General features: G+C 36.7%; 1 protein-coding gene across 4 annotated transcripts in view; it reads left to right on the top strand.

Annotated features, from left to right (window-relative positions):
* Positions 1-17,857: 17,857 nt before the first annotated feature.
* Positions 17,858-25,504, top strand: part of LOC150099104 (transducin beta-like protein 3) — a 470,278-nt gene continuing 462,631 nt past the window's right edge. For 3 of the 4 annotated variants that reach the window (XM_090405846.1, XM_090405845.1, XM_090405844.1), the window contains exon 1: positions 17,858-17,984. In XM_090405846.1, coding sequence (XP_090261972.1) covers positions 17,965-17,984 — 20 coding nt within the window. In that variant the 5' untranslated portion in view covers positions 17,858-17,964. Of the gene's footprint in view, positions 17,985-18,685; positions 18,707-25,504 lie in introns of those variants that run through there. The other variant, XM_090405847.1, reaches the window with a different exon arrangement.

Genomic DNA, 25,504 nt, shown 5'->3' with positions numbered 1-25,504 from the left:
TCTATCCGTGTATAGGCCCTAAGCGATATTCCGTTATTTCTCTTGTTAGCCTCTATCTTAACCCCATTTTTAAACTTTTTCTCAGAATTCTACTTAATGCTTAATCTGTAGCCTCTTACATAGCGTATTTCATGACTCATTCTTTTATACTTATGCACTTAACTCTTTCATTCTTAATAGCATTACTATATTAATTCTTAGTTAGCTACTTCGTTAATACAAATTCCTTGTTTAGTCATAATATATCTTAAACATTCTTTTCTTTTGTTATCTTAACTAAACAATAGACCTTTACATTTAACTCAATTTATACTGGATGCAAGAATATTTTATTAATTAAATTATCCCTTTTATGCAGGGGTTTTTATTTATGTTATTTATTTTTTATGTTACACCATGATAACTGAGAATACTATATTCTCAAGATATCAGGTGTAACAGAACCAAAAGGCATCTGTTCAAGTTGATGACATTATTACAGACTCCATTAACATCAAACGAGGAGTAAGGCAAGGATGTGTGCTGTCACCTCTTCTTTTTAACATCTACTCAGAAGCCATATTTCAAAAAGTCTTGGAAGGAAGAAAGGAAGGGATTAGTGTAAATGGTAAAATCATCGGTAACATCCGATATGCCGATGATACAGCTCTTCTGGCTGACAATATTCAGGATCTTCAAAATCTTTTGGAACTAATAAATGCAGAGAGTGAAAAAATGGGATTAAAAATAAATATCACCAAAACTAAATTCATGGTCATAAGTAAGAAACCAATTCTTAAATTAGCACTTTCTTTAAATAGGAAACAAATAGAAAGAGTGGCAAAGTTTAAATATCTCGGATGCTGGTTAAATGAAGATTGCAATCCAGAAATGGAAATAAAAGTTAGAATTGAAATGGCAAGAAAAAAATTTCTCTTGATGAAATCAACACTGTGTAACCGCAGTTTAAACTTAGAGCTTAGAGTACGCATGGTTAAATGCCATGTATGGTCTGTACTGCTGTACGGTGCAGAAACTTGGACCTTGAAGACAACATCAATAAAAAGACTTGAAGCCTTTGAGATGTGGTTATACAGACGAATGTTAAAAATCCCATGGACAGCAAAAACGTCCAATCAGGAAGTACTGGAACAAATGGGGAAATCACGTGAACTTTTAGATACCATAAAAAGAAGGAAAACTGCATATCTTGGTCACCTACTTCGTAATGAAAAATATAAGATACTTCAATTGATTATAAAAAGGAAGATAAATGGAAGAAGAGGACATGGAAGACGAAGAAAATCTTGGCTGGCAGATATCAGACAGTGGACTGGTATGAACTCTGAGAGACTGCTCAGAATAGCTGAGAATCGCTCAAAATTTGCCAAGGTGGTCGACGACCTCCGATAGAAGATGGCACTCAAAGAAGAGGACACAGAGGGCGCTGTATAGGCAGACGGACGCTGTATCACTCTTCCCGGTTTTATAGGTTTAAAGTGGTTTTTAACTCATGTTTCTATTTAATTCTACTAGTCACGCTGAAGACAGGGACGTTTAAATCACCAAAATCGGATATGTATTATTCATATTTTCAATGTTGAAAGTCATAGAGCGAACTGCAATCACCGACCAACGAAGAACGTCGTTAACGGGAAGAAAGTCTAAAGGTCACAGAGACAGCGAAGGTCAAGCACAATGAGCTGTAACAAGTGCAATAAGCCATTAAGCGACGAAAGGGACGGGCCTCATTGTTTTGGATGTGACAAAAGACAACACTTTCACTGTCAGGGATCTCAGAAAGCATGTGGAAAGTAAAAGGAGCCGCGAAACGGACCGAATGGCCCTATTTGCAATGCACTGAGAAAATGAAATACAAAGAACAGAGACCAAAGAAAAGTAACGACGAACTTCAAGGTAAGCAGCTTTCTGATACTAAAACTACAGATAACCTTGATTCATTTAAACTCAGGTGAAAGACTTGCTAAATAAACACATGGAACAAATCGACCTCTGAAGAAATGTTAGGAACCGTGCGAGAAATAAAGACAAAATTAACAGTACCGATAGAAGCACTCAAGCACGAATAGAACTGCAGAAAGAGATTAACACACGCTACAAAAAAGAAAGAAAAAAGAACTTCAAGTTGAGGGAATAACAAAAGGAAATTCAGAAAACTTAAGCAACATAATGCAACTTATCGGCAGAAAATTGGCATTCAAATCGGTACAACAGACATCACCTCTATTAACCGAGGCCCACAAAAAAAACAAAGAGAGACCGCCAAAATCATCGCTCGTTTTAACAGCAGAAGTCTGAGAGACTACATTCTTGAAGCTAGTAAGAAAACAAGGCTGACAACAACGATTCTAACTGACAAGAAACTCCCAACACCAATCTATATAACAGAACACTGACTCTATACTTCAAAAATCTTTTATACCAAGCAAGGAAAACAAAAATAGAGAAAAACTACAAGTTTCTGTGGGGTTTCACAGATTTTTATGAGAAAGAATGAAAACACTCCAGTTTATATAATTACAAATGAAATCCGACTTACACATCCTACGAATATAAAACACTAACTCTTCACATCCTTAAGAACAAGATTAGAAATCACTTAAAAACTATATAATAAAGATCTCAAATATGATTGAACTTGGTCGATTGGTAGAGCCTCTGCTATTAATGGCTCACGCAAAATGTTAAGCAAGTTTGAGCTCGGTTAGTAGTTGCAAGGGAAGCAATCGTTCGATGCTGTTGGCACACTCTCCCTCGACGAGTCTCTGGACTCCCTGGAGGTGTCAAATAATAATAATAATATCCAGTCAGACAATATAAACTTCAAGGTCTTTGACTCTTTGAAGAAATGGTCAGACAACATTTCCACCAATACCAACTTCATTATCGTACACACAAACATAAGAAGTATAAAAATACACTGGCTTACATTGATAACACAGCTCAACTACACCATGATAAATATAGTGTGCTATTACTGACCGATGTTGCAATAAATGAAACAGATATTTATGCATACGACATGAAATTTTACCAAACCTGCAACTTATGTAGACCAAACAAAGGAGTAAGTGGCATTTATCAAAGAAAATACAATATGACTGAAAAACAAACTCATTTCGAACATGCGGACAATCAACTTTTAGAAATCACTTTATTGGGGCTTCATCAGTGAGTACTCCCTGATGAAGCCTCAATAAAGGCTGAAACCGGTCTGGGTAGTGACCTCCCACCATAATGTAATAACAGCATACATTTCCTAGGAAATGTGTTTTACATTATGGAAAATACAAAGAATAGTAATCAGACCTTAACTACCTTTGCTGCGAGTTGCCCGAGTTTGTACTACGTACTTGGACTACTTGCATTAGCTAACGCTACTAGTCACCGATATTTTTATAGTTTATTATACTGTATTCGGCATGAAATTCTTTTATTCCAATCTTTGAGTTTCTTATTCAGTTTAAAAACAATATGGGATTTAATATCCCCTTAATATAAGTAATAAATTATTCGTATTATTTAAAAATTATGTAAATAATAAGTTCACATTGTACTTTTTGTCAGAATTAGGAAATATAAATAGCTCAGTGGATGTGGCGTTTGCCAACCACGGCGCTTGGCCACACGAAGGAAGACTTGGTTTCGAGTCTAGTCGGCGACTAGAGGAAATTTTTCTAAGCCTTTTTTCGACCGGTTCCCGAGTTAGTCGATCTCTGGCACGGGCAAGCAGGTTTTTCCTCCCGGAAACTCGGGTTTTTCGTCCTGTAAACTCAAGAAAATCGACCGTATAACCCACATTATTTCAGACATTACATATATTGTGTTAGGGTTAGGGACCACGAGATGGCGGCACATTTGAGCCGTCTCTCTTCACTGAGTACCGCTTAATTAGTGATAGCCTTGGACCATCTATCTCTGATTGGTACCAGTGGAGATTGAACTGCCCGCTCAGTCTCCAAAAGTTAGATAGGGCTAAATGGCCTCGCCTACTCCCCGTATACGGGAATAAAAAGGAGTTAGCTGATTTTTTTTTTAAATTTTAATTGCTTATGTGTAAATATTGTTGTATAATCACACTTTGAAAAAAAAATAGTAAATTACAACATGCAAAATTATATAACTTGTGTAACTCTGAACTATATAATTGTAAAATATTACTGTTATTGTTATTTCAAAAAATAGCAAAAAAAAAAAAAAAACCTATGTTATCATCATTATTCTTGAAATCTCATTATATGTAGAACTTAGTGCTATACCTTGTAAAATAATATACAAGATCATCATTGTAAAAAAAAAAATAAGCTAACTAACGCCTTTTTTGTTCCCATATAGGCGAGTAGGCGAGGCGGTTTTAGCCCTATCTAACTTTTGGAGACTGAGTGGGCAGTTCAATTTCCACTGGCAGCCAATCATATATAGCTGGCCCAAGGTTATCACTTATTATGCGGTAGGCAGTGAAGAGAGACGGCTCAACAAGTGCTGCTATCTCGTGGTCCGTAACCCTAACACTCGTATTTAATATCTGAAATAATGTGGGTTGTACGGTCGATTTTCTTGAGTTTACGGGATATAAAACCCGAGTTTCCGGGAGAAAAAACGAGCTAGCCTGTGCCAGAGATCGACTAACTTGGGAACCGGTCGAAAAAGGCTTAGAAAAATTTACCGACTAGATTCGAAACCAAGAAATCTTCCTATTGACTTTAATATAAGATCCTCTAATCTCCTAGATTCTCTATCAAATTTTCTTTTTATGTGTCTCGGGTTCCAGTCTGTTATTGTTGAAGTCCATCTATTGTTTCTCATGCGTACTATATGTCCTGCTCACCTCCTTTATTGTTATATATAGGTTTTATGACATCTCTGAATCCAAATGTTTGTATTTTATTTATTAATTTTTCAGTGCGTTTTATAAGATATTTCTTGCTTAAATGACAACCATTCTCTGTTTTTCTTGGGTTTGATATTTGGCTTTGGTCTTCTTCTTTTTTGTCGTGTTCCATGTTTCACTGCTGTAGCTTATTAATATGTATTTTTTTGGTTTGGTCACCAAACGAAACCAGATTTAACCAGATAAAAGAAAGTATCACCAAACTTTGGTGACATTTTCTTTTATCTGTTTAAAAGCTTTCCAAGCTGCCTTTTTGCATATATTTATTTTATCTCACACATCATTTTCTAATTTGATTGCATGTCCTAAATAAATGTAGCTCTTCAATCTATAACTTTATTGTACAATTTGATTTGCTTGTCATGACAGTATTTGTTACTTTGTCTTATCAGAGTGGATTTGCAATCCTGCCATTCTAAAGCGTAAATCTATTTCATTCAACACCTACTTTGTTACAAATAAATGCATTTTGATTGTTTATGGTTTGATATTTCATGTAGTTTTGCTTAATTTTTCATGTCTCTATGAAGAATATGGTCTATGATTTTAGTATAGGAATATGTTACAATACTTTTTTTCAACTAGTCCAATGGCTGGAATTTGTCATAATGTTGTTAAGTGAATTTCTTGTTAATCTCCCTACAAAATTCATTATTGAATGTTGAAGCATATCTGCTTCAACAGACTCTGTCAACACTCTATCCTCTCTCACACCCCTATAATCTATTCCCCATTGTCCGACATATTTCTTTCCAGAACGGACTTTACCAATTTTATCATTTGAATCTTCATATTGAGCGCCTCCGTAGCGCAATTGGAAGAACGACAGTACATTGCGCCCTTCAATTGGAACAGGTCTAAGTTCGATTCTCGTCGCGACGGGAGGAATCTTTATCTGGTCGATTTCAATCGAAAGTGAGTTGGCCGATCTCATACGGAGGTAGCAGGAAACTCGGGTTTTTCATCCCGCGTACATACAAATCGGCCCTTCAGAACACACGCAATTTACAGACAAAAATTACTAGTTGTGGTGGTTGTTGTAGTTGGGCGGTAGATGGCGTTGATGGAGATGATTCGTAGTAGAGGTTAGGTGTAGAGACAGTTGTAGATGTCCTCCCACGATGAGTCTTCGGACTCCTTTGAGGTATCAGGAATAATAATAATAATAATAATAATAATAATAATAATATACTATTGTCTACGTCATTTGTCTTTTAAACTGCCTTAATTTGCATATAGAATTTTTCTATTGAGGCAGCAATGCTGTGTAGTTTGGTACTTAGCAGACTATTATTATAATTAATGTTTCTGATTGGCCGACTTGAACTATTAGTTATCCTACTTAAAATAACACAATTTTTATTTATTTTCTCCTACTAAGAGGCCTGTGTAACTCAGTGGAAGTTAGGTCTCTCGAGGTTAGACTTAAATTCAAGTCTACTCGCCGACTGGAGGAACTTTTTTAAGCCTTTCATCAACCGGTTCCCGGGTTAGTCGATGTCTTGCACTGGCAATCCGGTTTTTCCTACCGGAAACTCTGGTTTTCATCCCGTGAACTCAAGAAAATCTATCGCAGTATCCACATTATTTCAGACAGTGACATATCTTGTATGTCACTACAAGATGGCGGTAGTTGTTAAGCCGTCTCTCTTCACTGCATGCTGCTTAATTAGTGATAGTCTTGTGCTAGCTATATCCGATTGGGTACCAGTGGAAATTGAACTGCCTACTCAGCTCCAAAACATAGATAGGGCTGAAACAGACTCGCCTACTCCCTATACGGAAAACAAAGGAGTTAGCTGATTTTTTTATCCTTATTCACCAACAATGTTCCCGATTGCGAATCACCAAGAAAGACTCGGTTATTTTGGGGACAGCCTGGCTGGCCTAGTGGTTAGCATGTCCGCTCTCCAGTCAAGAGGCTGAGGGTTCAAACCTCGCCGTGGGTATGGATGTTTGTGATTATCTGTGGAAATACTGCTTTGGTGTAGTTTCAGTCAGTTGATGGATTGCGAGTGGTGGAAGCAGAATTATAGAGTAGATGCCCTCCCTCGATGAGTCACCAAGAAAAGTGAAGAAATTATTATTATATGTCATCTCCTGTGTAGCTCAGTTGATGTGGCATTTGCGCACCACAGCGCTTGGCCGCACGAAGGAAGACTTGGTTTCGGTGTAATCAGCGACTAGAGGTAATTTTTCTAAGCCTTTCTCGACCGGTTCCCGAGTTAGTCGATCTCTGGCACGGGCAAGAGGGTTTTTACTTCCGGAAACACAAGAAAATCGACCGTAGAACCCACATTATTTCAAACATTAAATACGAGTTTATATTTTTAAATAAAATTTACTCAACTGGTATCCCCTCAATAGAATGGAAAAAAGCAATTGGTATTCCTATCTTCAAGAAAGGTAATAGAGATGACCCTAAAAACTATAGAGGTATCGGTATACTAAATTCCTGTTACAAAATATATAGCAGAATCTTAAATAACAAACTAATGAAATATTCCGAAAACCTGTATTCTAGAAGTATAGAATGGATTTAGAAAAGGACGATCATGTATAGACCCGGCCTTTTGCCTAAAATTAATAATAGAGAAAAGAAGAGAATATAATTTAGAAGCATATATTGCATTTATTGACTGTGAAAAAGCATTTGACAAAGTTATAAGAAACATATTATTTAACATATTAAAAGAAAGACAAATACCAAATAATATCCTAAAAGCTATCACAAGTATATATGAAAATAATCAAATACAAATAAGATTAAATCACGAGCTATCATATACGAGTGAGATAAACCAAGTGGTCCGGCATGGATGTCCCCTCTCAGCAACTCTTTTTAATATCTACTTAAATGAAATAATAATAAAATGGAATAAAAATTTAAATCAAGGAATTAAGCTTTCTCCTACAGTTAACTTAAACACTCTCCTCTTTGCCGACGACCAAATAATAATAATAATAATTATTATTATTATTATTATTTTAACGGTGTCTCCATGGAGTCAAAACACTCATCGCGGGAGACCCGACATTGACACACTAACCATTATTTACACAATACCTGTCATACCTCTCCTTAAATTCATTCACAGTTGAAGCATTCACAACCAGTTCTGGCAAAGCATTCCACCCGTTCACAACCCTCCAAGTAAAAAATCTAGTCCTAACATCCTTGTTAACCACACTCTTACACAATCTCCAGGGATGGCTCCTCGTTCTCTCACATCCTGCATTGGTCTTAAGAATATCATCAGTATCAATCCTGTAAAATCCCTTTAACAATTTAAATACCTCTATCATATCTCCTCTCCTACGTCTATCAGCTAGTTTTTGGAGCCCACAGATCATCAATCTATCCTCATGGGGAACATCCCACAGACCTGCAACAATCTTTGTAACCCGCCTCTGAATCCTCTCTACCACTTCCGCATCACCAAGAAATCCTGGCGACCAGATCTGTGCACAATAGTCCAAATGCGGCATTATTAATGCCTTATAGAGTGGAATAATAACTTTCCTATCCCTGCTTGTTAGTGTGTTCCTCAACAACCATGTAATTTGATGTGATGTTTTGGCAATCTTAGCAATATGCCCTTTAAACTTAAGTTCTCTGTCCACAATAACTCCCAAGTCTCTTGTCTCATCAACTTCCTGCAGTTCAGTTCCGTTAATATAGTAAACAGCATCCGATGTCATCCTCCCGAAGTGCATCACCTTACACTTAGCCACGTTGAACTGACAGCCATTTACCTCAGTCTATTTGAGTCATCCTGTAAAATATCCACATCATTTGAATTGATTATCGCACTTCCCAATTTTGCATCAAGTGGATATTTCCATTCAAGGTATTTCCAATATCATTGATGTACAAATTAAACAATAGAGGACCAAGAACTGAGCCCTGAGGTACACCACTAGTCATTTGTAATAATAATTACCAATTCTGAAGATAACTTACAGAAAGCTATTTTAGATCTAAATGAGTTATCCAAAGATTATGGTATGATAATATCAACGGAAAAATCAAAACTATGGCCTTTAAAGGACAAGAACCAGTAAGAACTAAAATAGTAATAGATAATATGATCTGAGAACAGGTGAATTCATTTAACTTCCTAGGATGTATGATCACATATGAAATTGAAAAAGATATAAACGTAAAAATTACAAAATATACAATGCATTTGCCCTACAGGTCATAATGTATGGAAGCGATATCTGGACAATAAAACAAAAAGAAAAACAAAGATTAACAACAGCAGAAATGAAGTTTATGAGAAAAACTGCAAAGTATACCCTATTTGATCATAAAAGAAACGAAGAAATTATGAAAGAATTAAACCAAGAACAAGTTATAGAAAAAATTAAACAATATAAACATAAATGGATGGAACACGTTCAAAGAATGAAAACAGAAAGATTACCAAAACAAGTCTTGAAGTACAATCCATTAGGAAAAAGAAACCAGGAAGTCCTCTTGAACGATTCATCGATGACTTCTAAGGCTGGAACAGCCATGATAGGCCTAAATCCTTGATACGCATGATGATGATGATGATGATTAAATAAGAGTGTTAGGGTTAGGGACCCCGAGTGGCGGCACTTGTAGATCCGTCTCTCTTCAATGGGTGCCACTTCATTAGTGATAGCCTTGTGCCAGCTGTCTCTGATTATGTACCAGTGGAGATTGAACTGCCAACTTCGTCTCCAAAAAGTTACTGAGGGCTGAAAACGGCCTCAAACTCCAATTTAGGAGTGAAAAGAGTAATAAAGGCGATAGAAGATGCAGTTGAAGAAACAGTCCCAGAAGAAGAGAAGATCAAGAGAAATGGATTACACAAGAAACACTGAAGTTAGTACAGAAGAAAATAATGTTGAAGATAATGAAAGTGAAATAATTGATAGTGAAAGTTTGGTGGATGTAACATTACTGTGTGAAGGAATGAACCTTAAGGCTCACAAAATAGTACTATCTGCAAGCAGCACTTTTCTATACAGCTTATTTTTAGAGAACCCAAGTAGTCATCCTGTTGTGACATTAAATGACATGAAGTTCAACGACTTAGGGTTGATGATCCAATATATGTGCCATGGTGAAATTAATATTTCATGGGATATGCTTCCATCATTGTTAAAATCTGCAGAGTTACTAAAAATGAAAGATTTTTTGGAAGTTGCTAATAAGTACAATGATTCTGTGGAAGGCATACAGCAGAGCGCTTTAGATTATGATCGTCACGAAGCAGGGAAACCGATCATTGTTCACTTGGTTGCTGAGGGTCAACTGTCAGGTGAAAGTGTGCATATGGGTGTATTGTCTTGTTCAGTGTCTGATGCTACAGTTGATTCTCACCTAACAGTCACAACCTTGGGTTGTGATGACAACAGTCCTTTCATCAATTCAGGTGAATGTGTGCATAACGGTGTGTTGTCTGTTTCTGATGCTGCAGTCACGGTTTTTAGCGGTGATGATGGTCCTTTCATCAATTCAGGTGAATGTGTGCATGGCAGTGTGTTGTCGGTTTCTGATGCTACGGTTGATTCTCACCTGCCAGTCACAAACTTGGGTATGTCATCTGAGTCAGCTATTTCTTCTGTGGTTGCTGGTGATGTCAATCCAGATTACTTAACATCTTGTGTTTCTATAGTATCACCTCTTGAATCTGATGTCAAAGTAGAAACGAAAGACTGTGCAGTCCATTCCACATCTAATATATCAAATGTTTTGCCTGTATTAAGTGACTCGTATGATCGCAGAAGTTTTAATGTAATATATGATGATACATCTGGATTGACTAATATCCCAAGTTTAAGTGATCATCAAGACTTCGCAGTTAGCTACCATCAGTCACATAGGGAACATACATGTTTTATACAGCCATATCCCAATGTATCGGATAGAAGCATGTGGAGTAGACTGTGTTGTGCAAGTTCTCCTGAAACAAATGAACGGACATTTTTAAATGACTGTAATATATTTTATAATTTTGATCTGACCAAATTGTATAATCTATCTTTTAGAATTCCAATATGTTCTAATATTTTTTATGGAATAGGAAGTATGGGGGAATTAAGAATGACAAAGTATGAGAATGACAGAAGTGAATATGTGCATGGAATAAATAGTGCAGAAATAGATACACACATATTGCTGAGTGATATACTAAAGAATGTGAGAGAGGTTCAGGAACAAAAACAAGCATCAGTGGGAGTAAACGATGTCAAGTTAAGAAGAAGCAAAAAAGATGTTGTGCTGTATGGGAATTCTATAATTAAGGGTGTGAAGGATGGTAGAGTAATTAAAGCGTGTTACCCAGGGTCAAAGATTAAGGATATAACTAGGGCTGTGAAATTGCAGAAAGATAGAGTGAGTGAGATTATTGCAGTTATATGGACGAATGATCTTCGTAGCGAAAGATTTTCTGTAAGACGGGATTTGAAGAATTTAATGATTGCAATGAATGCAAAGAGTGAGAGTGGAAAGATCATGAGTGTGCTACCACGATTTGATTGTGATGAAATGAACAGAAGAGCAATTATAGTAAATGGAATGGTGTCCAGATTGTGTAAAAGGTTTTGCAAATAAATGAAACTGAATATTCATTTTATGAATGTCTGGGATGAGTTTGATAAAAGGAAAGAGTATTTTAAGAGAGATGGTTTGCACTTAAATGGATTAGGAGCTTGGCATTTAGAACATTTATTGATAAAGGACAGAGTAAAGGGTCATAAACAGGGAAATGGGATTTGCTAGGGAGGCAGGTGATAGAGTTAGTTGTAAATAGTACTAAGGTCATTAATCGTTGTGAAACTGGGATTAATTGTTCGCAGAATGTTAACAGTAGACAGAGTGGGGTAATTCGCACACAGGGATATTATGGGAGGAAGGGTGTATTGCAGTTTATGTATACCAATGCTCGAAGTATTAGGAATAAGTGTGAAGAATTTTTGTCATTACTGAGTACAACATGGCCAAAAATTATAGGAATTAGCGAAACTTGGTTAACCAAGAATGATATAGTTATTGTGATTGAATGTAAGGGGTACAGTATTTTCAGGCAGGACAGAGATGACAGAATGGGGGGAGGGGTTTTATTAATGATAGATGAAACATTAAAGCCAAAAAAGATAGAAGTACCTCACTGTGACAGGTATGTAGAGGGCAGTCATTAGAGGCTGTTTGGTGTGAGATACAGATTAACAAGGCGAAATATGTAATTGGTTGTTGCTATAATCCAAGGGGAATAAGGGAGAATGTAGATAGCATGTATTGGCAAATTAGCACGATGAGTAAAGGTCAAGTAATTATTATGGGGGATTTTAACTTTGGGGACATAGACTGGGGGAAGGAATGGTCACAAGGAACAAAGGAAATGGAGTTTATACAATTATTAAGAGATAATTACCTGAGACAGCATGTGATGGAAGGGACAAGAGATTCTAGAGTGTTAGATCTGGTCATAACATCGGAGAACATATCAATAAGTAATTTAGTTACATTGTCTCCACTTGGGGAAAGCGATCATGTGGTCTTGACCTGGGAGATTGAAAGACGTACTGAATATTCTAATAAGAATGGGTATATGTGGAATTACAAGGCTGGTGATTATGGCAAGCTGAGAAGTCAGCTTTCAGCTGTATTATGGCATGAGAAATTCAAGGGGAGAGATGTTGATGGTGCGTGGGAGATTCTCAAGGAGTATTTGAAGAAAGCTGTATCAGACTGTATTCCCAGAGTCAGAAGGAGAAATCAAGTAGGAGTAAAATGGATGACTAATACTATTAAACAAGAGTTGCAGATAAAGAAAAGGTTGTGGAAGACATATAAAGAAAAAGGTGATGAGCGTTCCAATGAGCAATATAAGGTACAGGCAAAGAGAGTAACCTGTATGGTAAGGAAAGCCAAAGCTAATTATGAGAGGAAACTAGCTGATGAATCCAAAAGAAACCCTAAAGAGTTCTTTCGCTATGTGGCTAGTAAAAGGAAGAATATCCATGGAAAGATTACTTTAAAAAGTGTTGATGGTAAGGAAATTACTGAAGCTAATCAAATAGTTGAGTTGCTTAGTGATCATTTCGCAAAAGTGTACCATCTTCGTAGTGATAGTGCAGTGTCAGATGTGCCATTGACAGATGAGAGTATAGAGATAGATGAAATTGAGGTGCTTAATATATTAAAGAACCTTAATGCTAACACTGCCATTGGGTTAGATGGCATATCGGCCCATGTGTTACGAGAATGTGCAAGAGAATTAGCAACTCCTCTAACCAGGATGTTTAATTTAAGCCTCAGTTCTGGTAAAGTGCCAATAGAGTGGAAAGAGGGGAAAATAGTTCCATTGCACAAGGGAGGCTCTAAGACTGATGTTGCAAATTATTGACCAATCAATATATCTGGAGTGGTGGTTAAGATTTTGGAGAAATTAGTTAAAATTAGAATTCAGGACTGGGTGGACAGCAATATGATACTTTATAAGGGGCAACATGGTTTTGTGAAAGGTAGGTCTTGCCTAAGTAATTTGCTTACTTTCTATAATAAAGTAACAGTGCAGTTGGATAAAGGAAATCCTTACTCAGTGATACTGCTTGACTTTGCAAAGGCTTTTGACAGGATTCCACATGGAACTCTGTTACATAAATTAGAGCAAATGGGTTTGGATCCGAAGATAGTGATTTGGATTAAAGGATGGCTGGCGGACCGATATCAAAGAGTGGTTTACGGAGGAGCTGAGTCCAGGAAAAGGCAAGTGACTAGTGGTGTACCTCAGGGCTCAGTTCTTGGTCCTCTATTGTTTAATTTGTACATCAATGATATTGGAAATACCTTGAATGGAAATATCGACTTGTTTGCTGATGATGCAAAATTGGGAAGAGCGATAATCAATTCAAATGATGTGGATATTTTACAGGATGACTTAAATAGGCTGACGCTATGGACTGAGGTAAATGGCTGTCAGTTCAACGTGGCTAAGTGTAAGGTGATGCACTTCGGGAGGATGAAATCGCATGCTGTTTACTATATTAACGGAACTGAACTGCAGGAAGTTGATGAGACAAGAGACTTGGGAGTTATTGTGGACAGAGAACTTAAGTTTAAAGGGCATATTGCTAAGATTGCCAAAACATCACATCAAATTACATGGTTGTTGAGGAACACACTAACAAGCAGGGATAGGAAAGTTATTATTCCACTCTATAAGGCATTAATAATGCCGCATTTGGACTATTGTGCACAGATCTGGTCGCCAGGATTTCTTGGTGATGCGGAAGTGGTAGAGAGGATTCAGAGGCGGGTTACAAAGATTGTTGCAGGTCTGTGGGATGTTCCCCATGAGGATAGATTGATGATCTGTGGGCTCCAAAAACTAGCTGATAGACGTAGGAGAGGAGATATGATAGAGGTATTTAAATTGTTAAAGGGATTTTACAGGATTGATACTGATGATATTCTTAAGACCAATGCAGGATGTGAGAGAACGAGGGGTCATCCCTGGAGATTGTGTAAGTGTGTGGTTAACAAGGGTGTTAGGACTAGATTTTTTACTTGGAGGGTTGTGAATGGGTGGAATGCTTTTCCAGAACTGGTTGTGAATGCTTCAACTGTGAATGAATTTAAGGAGAGGTATGACAGGTATTGTGTAAATAATGGTTAGTGTGTCAATGTCGGGTCTCCCGCGATGAGTGTTTTGACTCCATGGAGACACCGTTAAAATAATAATAATAATAATAAGAAGAAGAAGAAGAAGAAGAAGGGAGACATCAGAACAAATAGAAGAGCAGTATAGAAGAAAGTGTAATGAGTGAAAAAAGCAGTCGAATGGATAAAATAAAATGGTTAGAAGCCCAATGCAACAATATAGAACAGTACTATGGAGAGCAGAAAACAAGGGAGGTATACAAAATGATCAGAACCATTAATAGAGAGTGCAACCAAAACAGACAACAATTAAAGATGAAAAGGGCAAAGTATTAATGAATAAAGAAAAAATTGTACAGAGGTTTACAAGATACTGCTGTGAGTTATATGAAGAAAAACTAGATTCAGATAGCATTGGGAAACTCACTGAAAAATTGAAGCAGATATCACCACCAGGTAATGAACATAATATGGACATTTTAAGAGGAGAGGTAGAAAAAGCAATAGGACGGCTAAAACACAACAAGAGTCCTGGTAACGATAACATTACTGGAGAAATGATTAAATATGGTGGTGAAAGTATGGTTACAGAAATGCACCAACTATGCAATATGGTATGGAAAGAAGGGAAAATGCCAGAGGAGTGGGTGAAATCAATAATAGTAACATTATACAAAAAAGGAAATAAGCTAGAATGTAAAAATTATAGAACAATTGCCTTGATAAGTCACCTTGGTAAAGTGATGATGATCATATTGACAGAAAGATTGGGAACACAATTGGAAGCATACCTTGCACACGAGCAAGCAGGGTTTAGGAAGGATAGAACTACAATTCAACAGATTTTGACAATGAGGTTAATAGCAGAGAAAGCTAGGAGAAAAAACAAAAACATATTCTTGCTCTGTTGATTTTCAGAAAGCATTTGACAGTATTGACCAGAAAGTGACATTAACAGTTCTGGAATCCTATGGATTTGATAAAAAAACTAATAGCTATATTAAAAGATGTTTACCAGAATGCAGTTGCAGCAGTTAGAATAGGTGATGATTTGGGGAAATGGTTTAAAACAAGCAGAGGTACTAGACAGGGAGATCCAATATCACCAAGTATTTTCACGCACATTTAGAAAGAGCAATGGATAAAATGAAAGAAGATGCCAAAGGAATATCTGTACACGGAATGAGAATTAACAATCTGAGATTTGCAGATGACATTGTTATTATTGAAGAAGGCAAAAGAGAACTACAAAAAAACAATGAACCTGTTAAATGAGGAAGGGAAGAGATTATGAATTGTTATGAACTTGGAAAAAACAAAGATAATGGTATTTGATGAGAAGAACATGAAGCAAAATATACAAGTGGATGGAACTGATATAGAAAATGTAGAACAATTCACATATTTGGGAAGTAAACTGACATATGACTTGGACTATAAAAAATGAAATAAAGATCAGGATTGCAAAGGGAAGAACAAATCTGAACGCCATGGATAACAACCGGAATAGTAAAGTGATCAGTCTGCAACAAAACTAAGAGTATTGGAAACATGCATCTTCAGCGGTGTACTGTACTGTATGGATCTGAAACCTGGGTAATAAATAAGGAATCAAGAAAAAGAATTTTGTCATTTGAAAGAACTTTTTACAGGAATATTCTAAGAATAGGATGGGTATAGAAAATCACCAATGAAGTGTTCTATCAGAAGATACAACGAAAACAGAATAAAATGCAGAAGATTATAAAACGGAAGCTGCAATGATTTGGACACATCTGTAGAATGAGTGAGGACCGGAAGATAAACACATTTATGTTTGGTAATTTGGATGGTATAAACAGAAGAGATAGATCATACAGAGAATGGATAGACGATATAAAAGACTTGTGTGGAATGGGTGTACAAAAACTGCGACACTGTGCAGTGGACAAAGATAGGTGGAAGAAAATAGTGAAACAGGCATCAGACATCAACGGGCAGTGAGCCCATGATTCGTGATGATGATCATGATGAAAAACGGCCTCGGCTACTCCTTGTATTTATGGGAATAAAAAGGCATTACCTGATTTTTTTTTTTGTCACCTTCAGGTTACAAATAATAATGATAATTTTGCAGCCATTGTAGCTGGTCTTTTTGTTTCACAGAATGCTAGAAAATCAAATTTTAACTTATCATCGTTTAGAAGAAAGTCTACTTGAAAATCCTCAGTCAAATTTCTCACATTGAATACTTTATGCCACATAATTTTCGGTTGCGGGAAAAAAAGACTAGGATTCTGAAGACTCTGCCGTTCTTCTTACATAAATTAAATAACTGCTGTTAGAGTAAGGACAAAAATTAGGATAAATATAGATAAAATTATAACGGAAAACATCAACCGCACTTTTTGTGGAGAAACTAAGTAAGTATGTAAAGAAATTCAGGTTTGAGGTGCACTTTTTTTATTAGGAAAGATGGCGAATTAAATAAGAAATTGGGATCTGGATGCTTAGAAAAGAATAAAAAATCAGCTAACGCCTTTTATTTCCGTACAGGGAGTAGGCGAGACCGTTATTTTAGTCCTATTTAACTTTTTGGAGACTGAGTGAGCAGTTATCTCCCCTGGTACCCAATTAGAGATAACTGGCCAAAAGACTGTATTCAGAGATACGAAAGGTTTGAGAAAAAGAAAAAAAAAATAGGAGTGTGAGCAGATATTAATAAATGATATTAACTGGAGAATCATATGAAAATGAGAATGTTTGGGATAAATGAAGAATCTCATTGACATTACAGCCGCACTTATGCATATAAGAGCTAATCCCATTTGTTATTGTTACGATATTTTTTATTTTATTTTATTTTATTTTATTTGTTATGTTCCCTTGATCTTACCATTTAAAGCGAATGGGCTAGTATAGGTCATTAAATCCGACATTTGAGACCAAGATTTCATGAAAATGACATCAGACAAGACGAGGGTTCTGCTTGACTTACGCAGTTATAAGTGCAATCGAAATATAATATTTGACAATATTGGACATCTGACTGATAATAAAAATAACAGACTGATTTGGAAAATTGAGAAGAGGACGATAGTAATACGGAAGAGTTTTCCTCTACTATCATGTTGTATTACTTTACTTGAACCTCCTTGGAGGTGACATGTAATAAGAATATCTGGTATCAGTCTCTAGTGATGGTATTTAGATATTATTTCTTTTTCAACGAGATTTTAGATTGTTGTATTCATAAAATAATCTTTATGGATTAGCCGAGAGGTGGCGCTTACAATTTGATGTTCGGTAACGTGCATAGCACGTTGTTATGTTTATGTATGTCCTTTGCAGTTTATGGTTTGATAAATGAGTACCTAAATTTCGTTTGCTCCCAGAAATCTGTATTGACTTTTATTTCAGTATTTCTGTTACTTAAATTTTGAATTTGTTTATGGCTAAGACAATAGAAAAGTAAGTTTACTGTTACATATTTAAATCTCAAGTATTTGTGCATATTCATATTGGTACTTTGCAATCTCCTTTGAATATATATATGTAGAAAGTAGGTTTCTTTAACATTTATTATACCCAAGGTAAAATACTTAATACATTTATATCTCCTCCTGAGATTTTTATTTAATAAGGTTAAAACACCTTATGGTAACTTGTTCTGGTAAAATAATTATAAGCTGTGTATTACTAAAATCTTGGTATTTCTAGCCTGGCTCCCACTGATGAGACCTCAATAAAGGTCGAAACCAGTCTGGATAGTGGCCACTTGCCTTTAATACAAAGCATCATACATCTCCTCCAGGAGATGTACCTTGCATTAAGGGCAAATATTAAGATTAGTGATCAATGAGTTGCCTTGGACTTGCACTGCGTGCAGGGTCAGCTAGACTCACAACACTTGCAGGCGCAAACTTGACTTGTTTGTCTGTTTGTTTACTTGGGATATGGAGTAAAACCAGGTTTAAAATAGCTTGATATCTTTAACATTATATATTATTATTATTATTATGTGACACCTCCAGGGAGTCCAAAGACTCATCGAGGGAGAGTGTGCCAACAGCATCGAACGAATTTAGTGCTTAAATTAAAAGCTCTAGCATTTCTGCATATCCACATTGACATTCGACAGGCCTCTTACTTACTTAAATTTTGATTTTGTTTATGGCTAAGACAATAGAAAAGTAAGTGTTACATATTAAAACTGCAAGTATTTGTGCATGTTCATATTGATACTTTGCAATTTCCTTTGGAATGCATATACATGTATATATATTATAAAAGTTATTTAGTGCTCCTTATATAAACATCAAGCATTTCTGCATATCCACATTGACATTTAACAGGCCTCTATTAAGTAAATGTAAAATATTTGGTACTAGCGCTATTTTTGAAAAACAATATGTGCTGGTGTTGGCAGGAAAAGTCAAAAATTAAAACCATACCACATGCCATGTGCTTCTATTAATAAAGGTTCCGGTTAGCTAGCCTGTTTGTAATCCTGTTTTTCATTCTTTTCCGTGGAATCATGTTTTTCAACTTATGTCAGTCTGTTGCTGATAAAGATTTCCACAACATTTCTCCATTCTATTCTATTTTCAGCTTTTCCCTCATCTATTTTGGTTACAACAGAACCCTTTGGGTTGAAAGACCTGTGTTTGAATTCTCTTTGTGATGCGAAGAACTGTCATCAAAACCTTTCACTCAGAAGTGAGTTGGCAAGTCTCATATGGTGGTGAAGAGCAGTTATTTATTATTTAGAGTTAGTTATTATAAAAAATTAGTTTTTTATTTATTTGAGCAGTTAGTTATTAAAGTTGATCTCCCTTTAACAAACCCATGTTGATCATCACAGAGAATACTGCTGTTATCATCAAATTTTTGTATCCTACTTCTCACCAATCTCTAGTACTCTCACCACAACTCCAGATATACAGATTAGCCTATAATTTGAAGCAACAGCTTTATCACCACTTTTATGGTGTAGAACAATTTTACCCTCCTTCCACTTCCTTGGAACCTGTGCTGTTGTAAGACATTAGACAGGCATGTGAATTCTACTGCCAATTCTCTGGAACATTAGCTTAAGATTCATGGTGATATGTCATCAAATTCTATTGCCTTATTGATATCAAGGTTATTTATTGGGGTGCTTAAGGGTTAAAGCTATATAACTGAGAAGAGACCTCCACATAGCCTTTAAAGGAATGTGGAGAACCGACCAGAGCTTCTGACCTAATGTCCAATCCTCACCTTCTTGTGGTGCACCCTGTTGGGTATCTACCAGGATACTAAATTCTTATTTGCTTAAACCAAAATTCAAAATGATGGTACAGCATGACAAAATTTCATGCCGGCTGGGTCATCATCCGATTAAACAAGGCCCCCCATTGTTTTCGCCTGGGAACCAGGGCAAACAGTGAAAAGTCAGCTACTGGAACAAATCTGAAAACACACCCCAACTCAACATCACCAGAGTTAAAGATCGGTACTATCAACATAAGAAGCCTAAATGGCAAAGAAATGGAGCCAGCTGAGAAATTAGATAAGTATCAGATCGACATAATAGGGGTGACTGAAACAAAAAAAGACAAAATCTGGTGAGATCTTTCTGAGCAATAAATACAAAATGTGATATTCAGGCAATGACAATCAAGGAAAAGAAAGAGTAGCCATAGTATTCAACACTAAATACCAGGCTAATCTTCTTGAATGGCAGGCAGTCTCAAGTAGAGTGATATGGGCAAATATCAGAATGGGGAACTGGACAATGAGTCTTATTTGTGCCTGTGGTCCCACAGAAGGTTCTACTAAGGTTGAAGTGGAGGAATTTTTTAATGCTTTAGAGAAAGCAACTGACACAATGAAAAAGGAAAAGTTGGTTTTTGTTGGGGATCTAAATAGCAGAGTAGCAAATGATTGTCAGACATACAAACATATTTTGGGGAAATTTAGAGAAACGAGCAAAGCTAATAATAATATTGGCAAATATCTGTTGGATTTCTGCTCAAGACATGGACTGGTTATTACTAACACCATGATCCAACATAAAAAATATGCACAAATTCACATGGAGAGAAGAGGCAAGGAATAAGAAAAGTCTCATTGACTATGTTATTGTTGATAGTGATGTTTTTTCCCTGGTGCAGGACACCAGAGTGTACAGAGGATTTGAAATTGGCAATGATCACTATTTAGTCTTGAGCAGGATAAAATTGAATTTCATATTGAAAAGAATAACATGTAAGAAAGTTTTAAAGCGAATAAATGTTGAGTAGCTCTGAGATGTGAACTGTAGACTAAAATACACAAAGATTATTGAATTAAAAATGAAAGCGTTTCAGAACAGCAACCAAACCTTGCAGATTCAGTGGCAAGCTTTGAAGAAAACACTGATTCATTCAGCCAGAGTCATGTGGTGAGGTTGTCTGCAAGGATAAAAAAATCAGAACTCCATGGTGGACACAGGAAGTTAAAGAGGCAGTGAAGGAAAAGAAGAAAGCATATCAAAAGTTCCTGGCAAATAAGTCAGCTTGTGCTCTTAGAGAATACAGAGACCAATGTAAGAAAGCTAAACACTGTGTAAAACTAGCTAAACAGGAGTCATGGGAGACTTTGGTATGAACATAGAAAATAAATATCAAGAAGCTGATAAGATATTCTGGAGTCTGTTGGTAAGATTTTCTGTAACTTCAAAATGGAGGAAAGAGTGCTGTAAAAGGAGTTAGAGATGATAAAGGTATCACGAAAACAGGGGAGGGCGGAAAGATGTCCTTGAAGTATGGAGTAATTACTTTGAAAAATTGCTAAATGAAACAAGCAGTGATAGCACAGTGGTAAAAAACACTCAACAGGCATACAGTCCGGAATACATATTGATACTTGAAGTAGAAAAAGCCATCAAAGGCTTGAAATGTGGAATGGCAGCAGGAGTAGATGATATTCCACCAGAAATGCTAAAGTATGGTGGTATAAAAGTTTTACAGTGGCTGCACTGCATAGTTCAGAAAGACTGGACAGAGGGACGAATTTCCAATGATTGGAGTAGAGTTCTCATAGTTGCCGTATATAAAAAGGGAAATTAAACTGAATGTGAGAATTACAGAGGCATTTCATTACTGAGTGTTCCTGCTAAGATATATGCATGTATACTTGAGAAACGGTTGAGAAGGATTGTGGAAGAGAAGCTTGGTGAAGAACAAGCTGGATTTAGGCCAAATAGAGGCTGTCAGGATCAGATTTTCACTTTATGACAGATAGTTGAGAAAGCATGGGAATATAACAAAGATCTGTATTTAAGTTGTCGATCTGGAAAAGGCATATGACAAGGTGCCAAGAAAGAAGCTATTCAATACGCTACGGTTATATTGTTTCGATGGGATATTATATCAAGCAATACTTAGTCTTTATTTGAGTTCTAAGTCAGCAGTTAGAATTGAAGGAAGTACAGGAAGATGGTTTAATGTTAAATCTGATGTGAGGCAAGGATGTACATTATCCCCTCTGTTATTCATTATCTTTATGGATCACATTATGAAGGAAAGTGGAATTAAACATGATATCAAAATTGGAGATGTTAATATCAGCTCTTTGCTTTATGCAGATGATGTTATACTTCTAAATAAATCTGCTACAAGTCTGCAAGATTCCCTGACTAAATTGAATAACTGTTGTAACAGATATGGTATTAAGGTTAGCAATAAAAAGACAAAGACAATGATAATAGGCAGAATCACTGAAAACGTCAACTGCATTGTGAACTGAGAATCTGTCGAACAAGTAAAACATTTCAGCTACTTAGGCATGATTTTTAGTGAAGATGGTAAATTAAATATAGAAATAAATAAGAGAATCAACAAAGCTGGTATGGTAGGAAGTCAATTGAATAAATTCTTATGGAATAAGAGAGAAATTAGTCGGAATACTAAATTAGCTGTATACAAGACAGTGTTCTAACCAGTTTTAACTTATGGATCTGAGAGCTGGGTCAGAAGTAAAACACTTGACTAAAGTCTAGAGACCGCAGATATGAGAGTCCTGAGAAAGATTAGAGGGTTGAATAGATGGCATCAGTGGCAATATCATATTTAAAACAAGGATATTAGGAAAGAACGTGACATTGTCAGCATCCAGGAATGCGTTAGCAGAGCTAATCTCAGTGGTATGGTCACTTAAATAGAATGTGCGAGGAAAGATTAGCAAAACAAGTGTTCTCTGCCAGGTTGGCAGGAAAACGACCCAGAGGAAGACCAAGATATAGTTGAATTGATACTGTACAAAGTGCCTTAGATGATAGAAATATAAGTTCTGATAATGTTGGAGTCTTGACAAGTAACAGACTGATTTGGAGGAAAATTGTAGGTAGGTAGTTAGTAATGATGTAAATTTTTCATGAAGTATTATCATATCCTTGGAAACACCCCTTGAATGTACATTGCAGGAATTTGATGATGATGATGAGGTTATTTATTTCCTCAATGAAAAATATGAAAAATCTCCTATGTGTGAACACAGTAATAATCCTGCAATAGTTTACATATCTCAATCATATCTCCCTTTGTCTTCTATCCACCAAATTCTGAAGTTTTTATGCCCTCAGTGTGTCCTCATAATGAACAATACATAGCCCTGACCTGATTTTTGTTATTATTCATCTCTCTACCCTCTTCTAGTTTCCTAATCCCTTCGAATCCTGGTGATCAGAACTGATTGCAGAAATCCAGATGTGGTCTGATCAAAGTTTTATACAGTGGGATCACCACCACACTTTTATCTCTGGTCGATGTCCTCCTCAATATTGCAGCAAATTTTTGAGATGTCTTCACAACATTTGCTTGATGTCCTTTGAACTGAACATTTCTATCTATAATCACATAATATCCCTTGCTTTCTCCACTTCCAGTATAACTCCACCAAGTGAATATGAAGCATACCATCTGTGAATCTAAAATTTTAAATCCTTACATTTATTTGAATAAACTGAAATTTCCCATTCATTTGCCTACCTTTATAGCTTATTCAAATTCTCTTGAACAGCCAGAACATCAGCACTATTAATATTCCAAGCTCCATATCATCTGCATACAACTGGACATCTCCTTGTAGTCATGTGACAGTGTCATTGAGGTATGATTGAACAGCAGTGGTCCGAGTACTGAACCCCATGGATCTTCACTTGTAACCTTTCTACTTCCTATATATTTCTCCCAATGGATAAAACATTATAGATACTCTAATAGCATGTCAGTCCTCCTCTAGGACAAATAACAGCCAGTACTCTACAAGGCATTGTCTCCACCATATGCTGGATGGAAATCCAGTTATGCCTGTTGCAGCATTATCTTCACAATTGTGACTTAGATGTCTGTACTGGATGCATGAATCTGATGTCTTGCTCAATGGCATCCCAGAGAGATTTTCTTGAATTTAAATATGTGGCTCTTGGGGGGGGGGGGGGGCACTGGATGGTCCCAAACTCAGAATAGTGTTCCTTGAGCCATTCCTAGGTGATTGCAGCCCAGTTGGGCAATGCATTTGCCCAATGAAACAGGCTATTGGTTGCAGGCCAATGTTCCAAGTTCAATGTTCAAAGGCTGTGAAAGTGTATAGGTGATCAGCTGGCACATTCTGGTAGCTTGCTGCATTTAAGGACTTCTCCAGACACACTAAGAAACCTAATGTATCACATGAGAAGGCTCCCCAAACCATCACAGAGCTACCACCTCCTTGAACAGAGCTGACCTGGCACAATGGGACCATGGTCTCATGCTGTTGACTTCCTCCCGTCAACTTGGCACAACTGATAACGGTATTCATCAGAACACATGACTAGTCCGCTCTGCAGAGATTCAGTTTAGATCATCTTGACACCAGGTGAAGTGCATACTTGGTGATGAGCTGTTATCAGTTGTATGCTATTAGGGCATTAGATTTTGTAGCACATAGTATGTAGGGTATGTCATTTGCTTACTGTTGCTACTTGGACTTCCAACATTGAAACTGGATGTGATTTGTGCCGCCATTGACCTGCGGTTGGTTGGTACAACCCTGGACAGCCGATGTCAAACCCGGTCGTCAATGGCATGTGGTTGGCCACCACTTGCTCACTGGGCGCTGGTATGTCCATTGATGGTATACTCTCGGCAGAACCTTGATAACACTTGGATGAGAATATTACCCATCTGTCTTGCGCAACGTCTACAAAAACAAATCTCTAAGATCGCCACATTTACCCATGTTTGTCAACAGCAATACACTGTTGTGGAGTCTCGATGTCTGTGTTCAGTTTGGATACTTTTCACTCTGTGCAGGGGATGTCATTGTCAACTTCCCATTGCCTCTATTTCTAATGTTTTGTCCATTGAGTGTACAACTCTCTAATATCCATCAGAAAGCATTCCCATAAAACATGTGGCAAAATTCTATGTAGTCCTCCCCTCGCCCACTTTACTGACATTTAGCATACTCAGTATTCAGTATATATCCTCTTCATTCATCTCTAACATTTCACCACTCATTATATTACTGCATGACAAGTTGCGAGTCAAACTAGAGTGGATGGGATTGGTTATTAGACTAGTGCATTGGATTGGAATTTGGTTGTCTGATAGGTATCAAGTTGTCTATGGGGGAGCAATACCCCCAGAAGAGGAAAGTCACTAGTGGGGTATCTCAGGGGGCTGTTTTAGGGCCATTGCTGTTTAACCTGTATGTTAATGATATTGGGAAACTGAATATCCCCATCCAAAACTTTCCTAATATCATTATCATTATTAATGATAATGATATTGGGAAATAAAATATCCCCATCCAAAACTTTCCTAATATCATTATCATTATTAATGATAATGATATTGGGAAACTTTATTTCCCAATATCATTATCATTAATAATGATAATGATATTAGGAAAGTTTTGGATGGGGATATTCAGTTGTTTGCATATGATGCAATGTTTGGATGATGTTCTGACCTTACAAGAAG

Source organism: Typopeltis vanoorti, chromosome 15 (genome assembly GCF_054136105.1).
Source record: "Typopeltis vanoorti isolate ZY-2024b chromosome 15, IOZ_Tvanoo_1.0, whole genome shotgun sequence".
NCBI classification, from domain to species: domain Eukaryota; kingdom Metazoa; phylum Arthropoda; class Arachnida; order Uropygi; family Thelyphonidae; genus Typopeltis; species Typopeltis vanoorti.
Note: the sequence above shows the minus strand (reverse complement) of the source record. Positions and strands in the feature narration are given on the sequence as shown.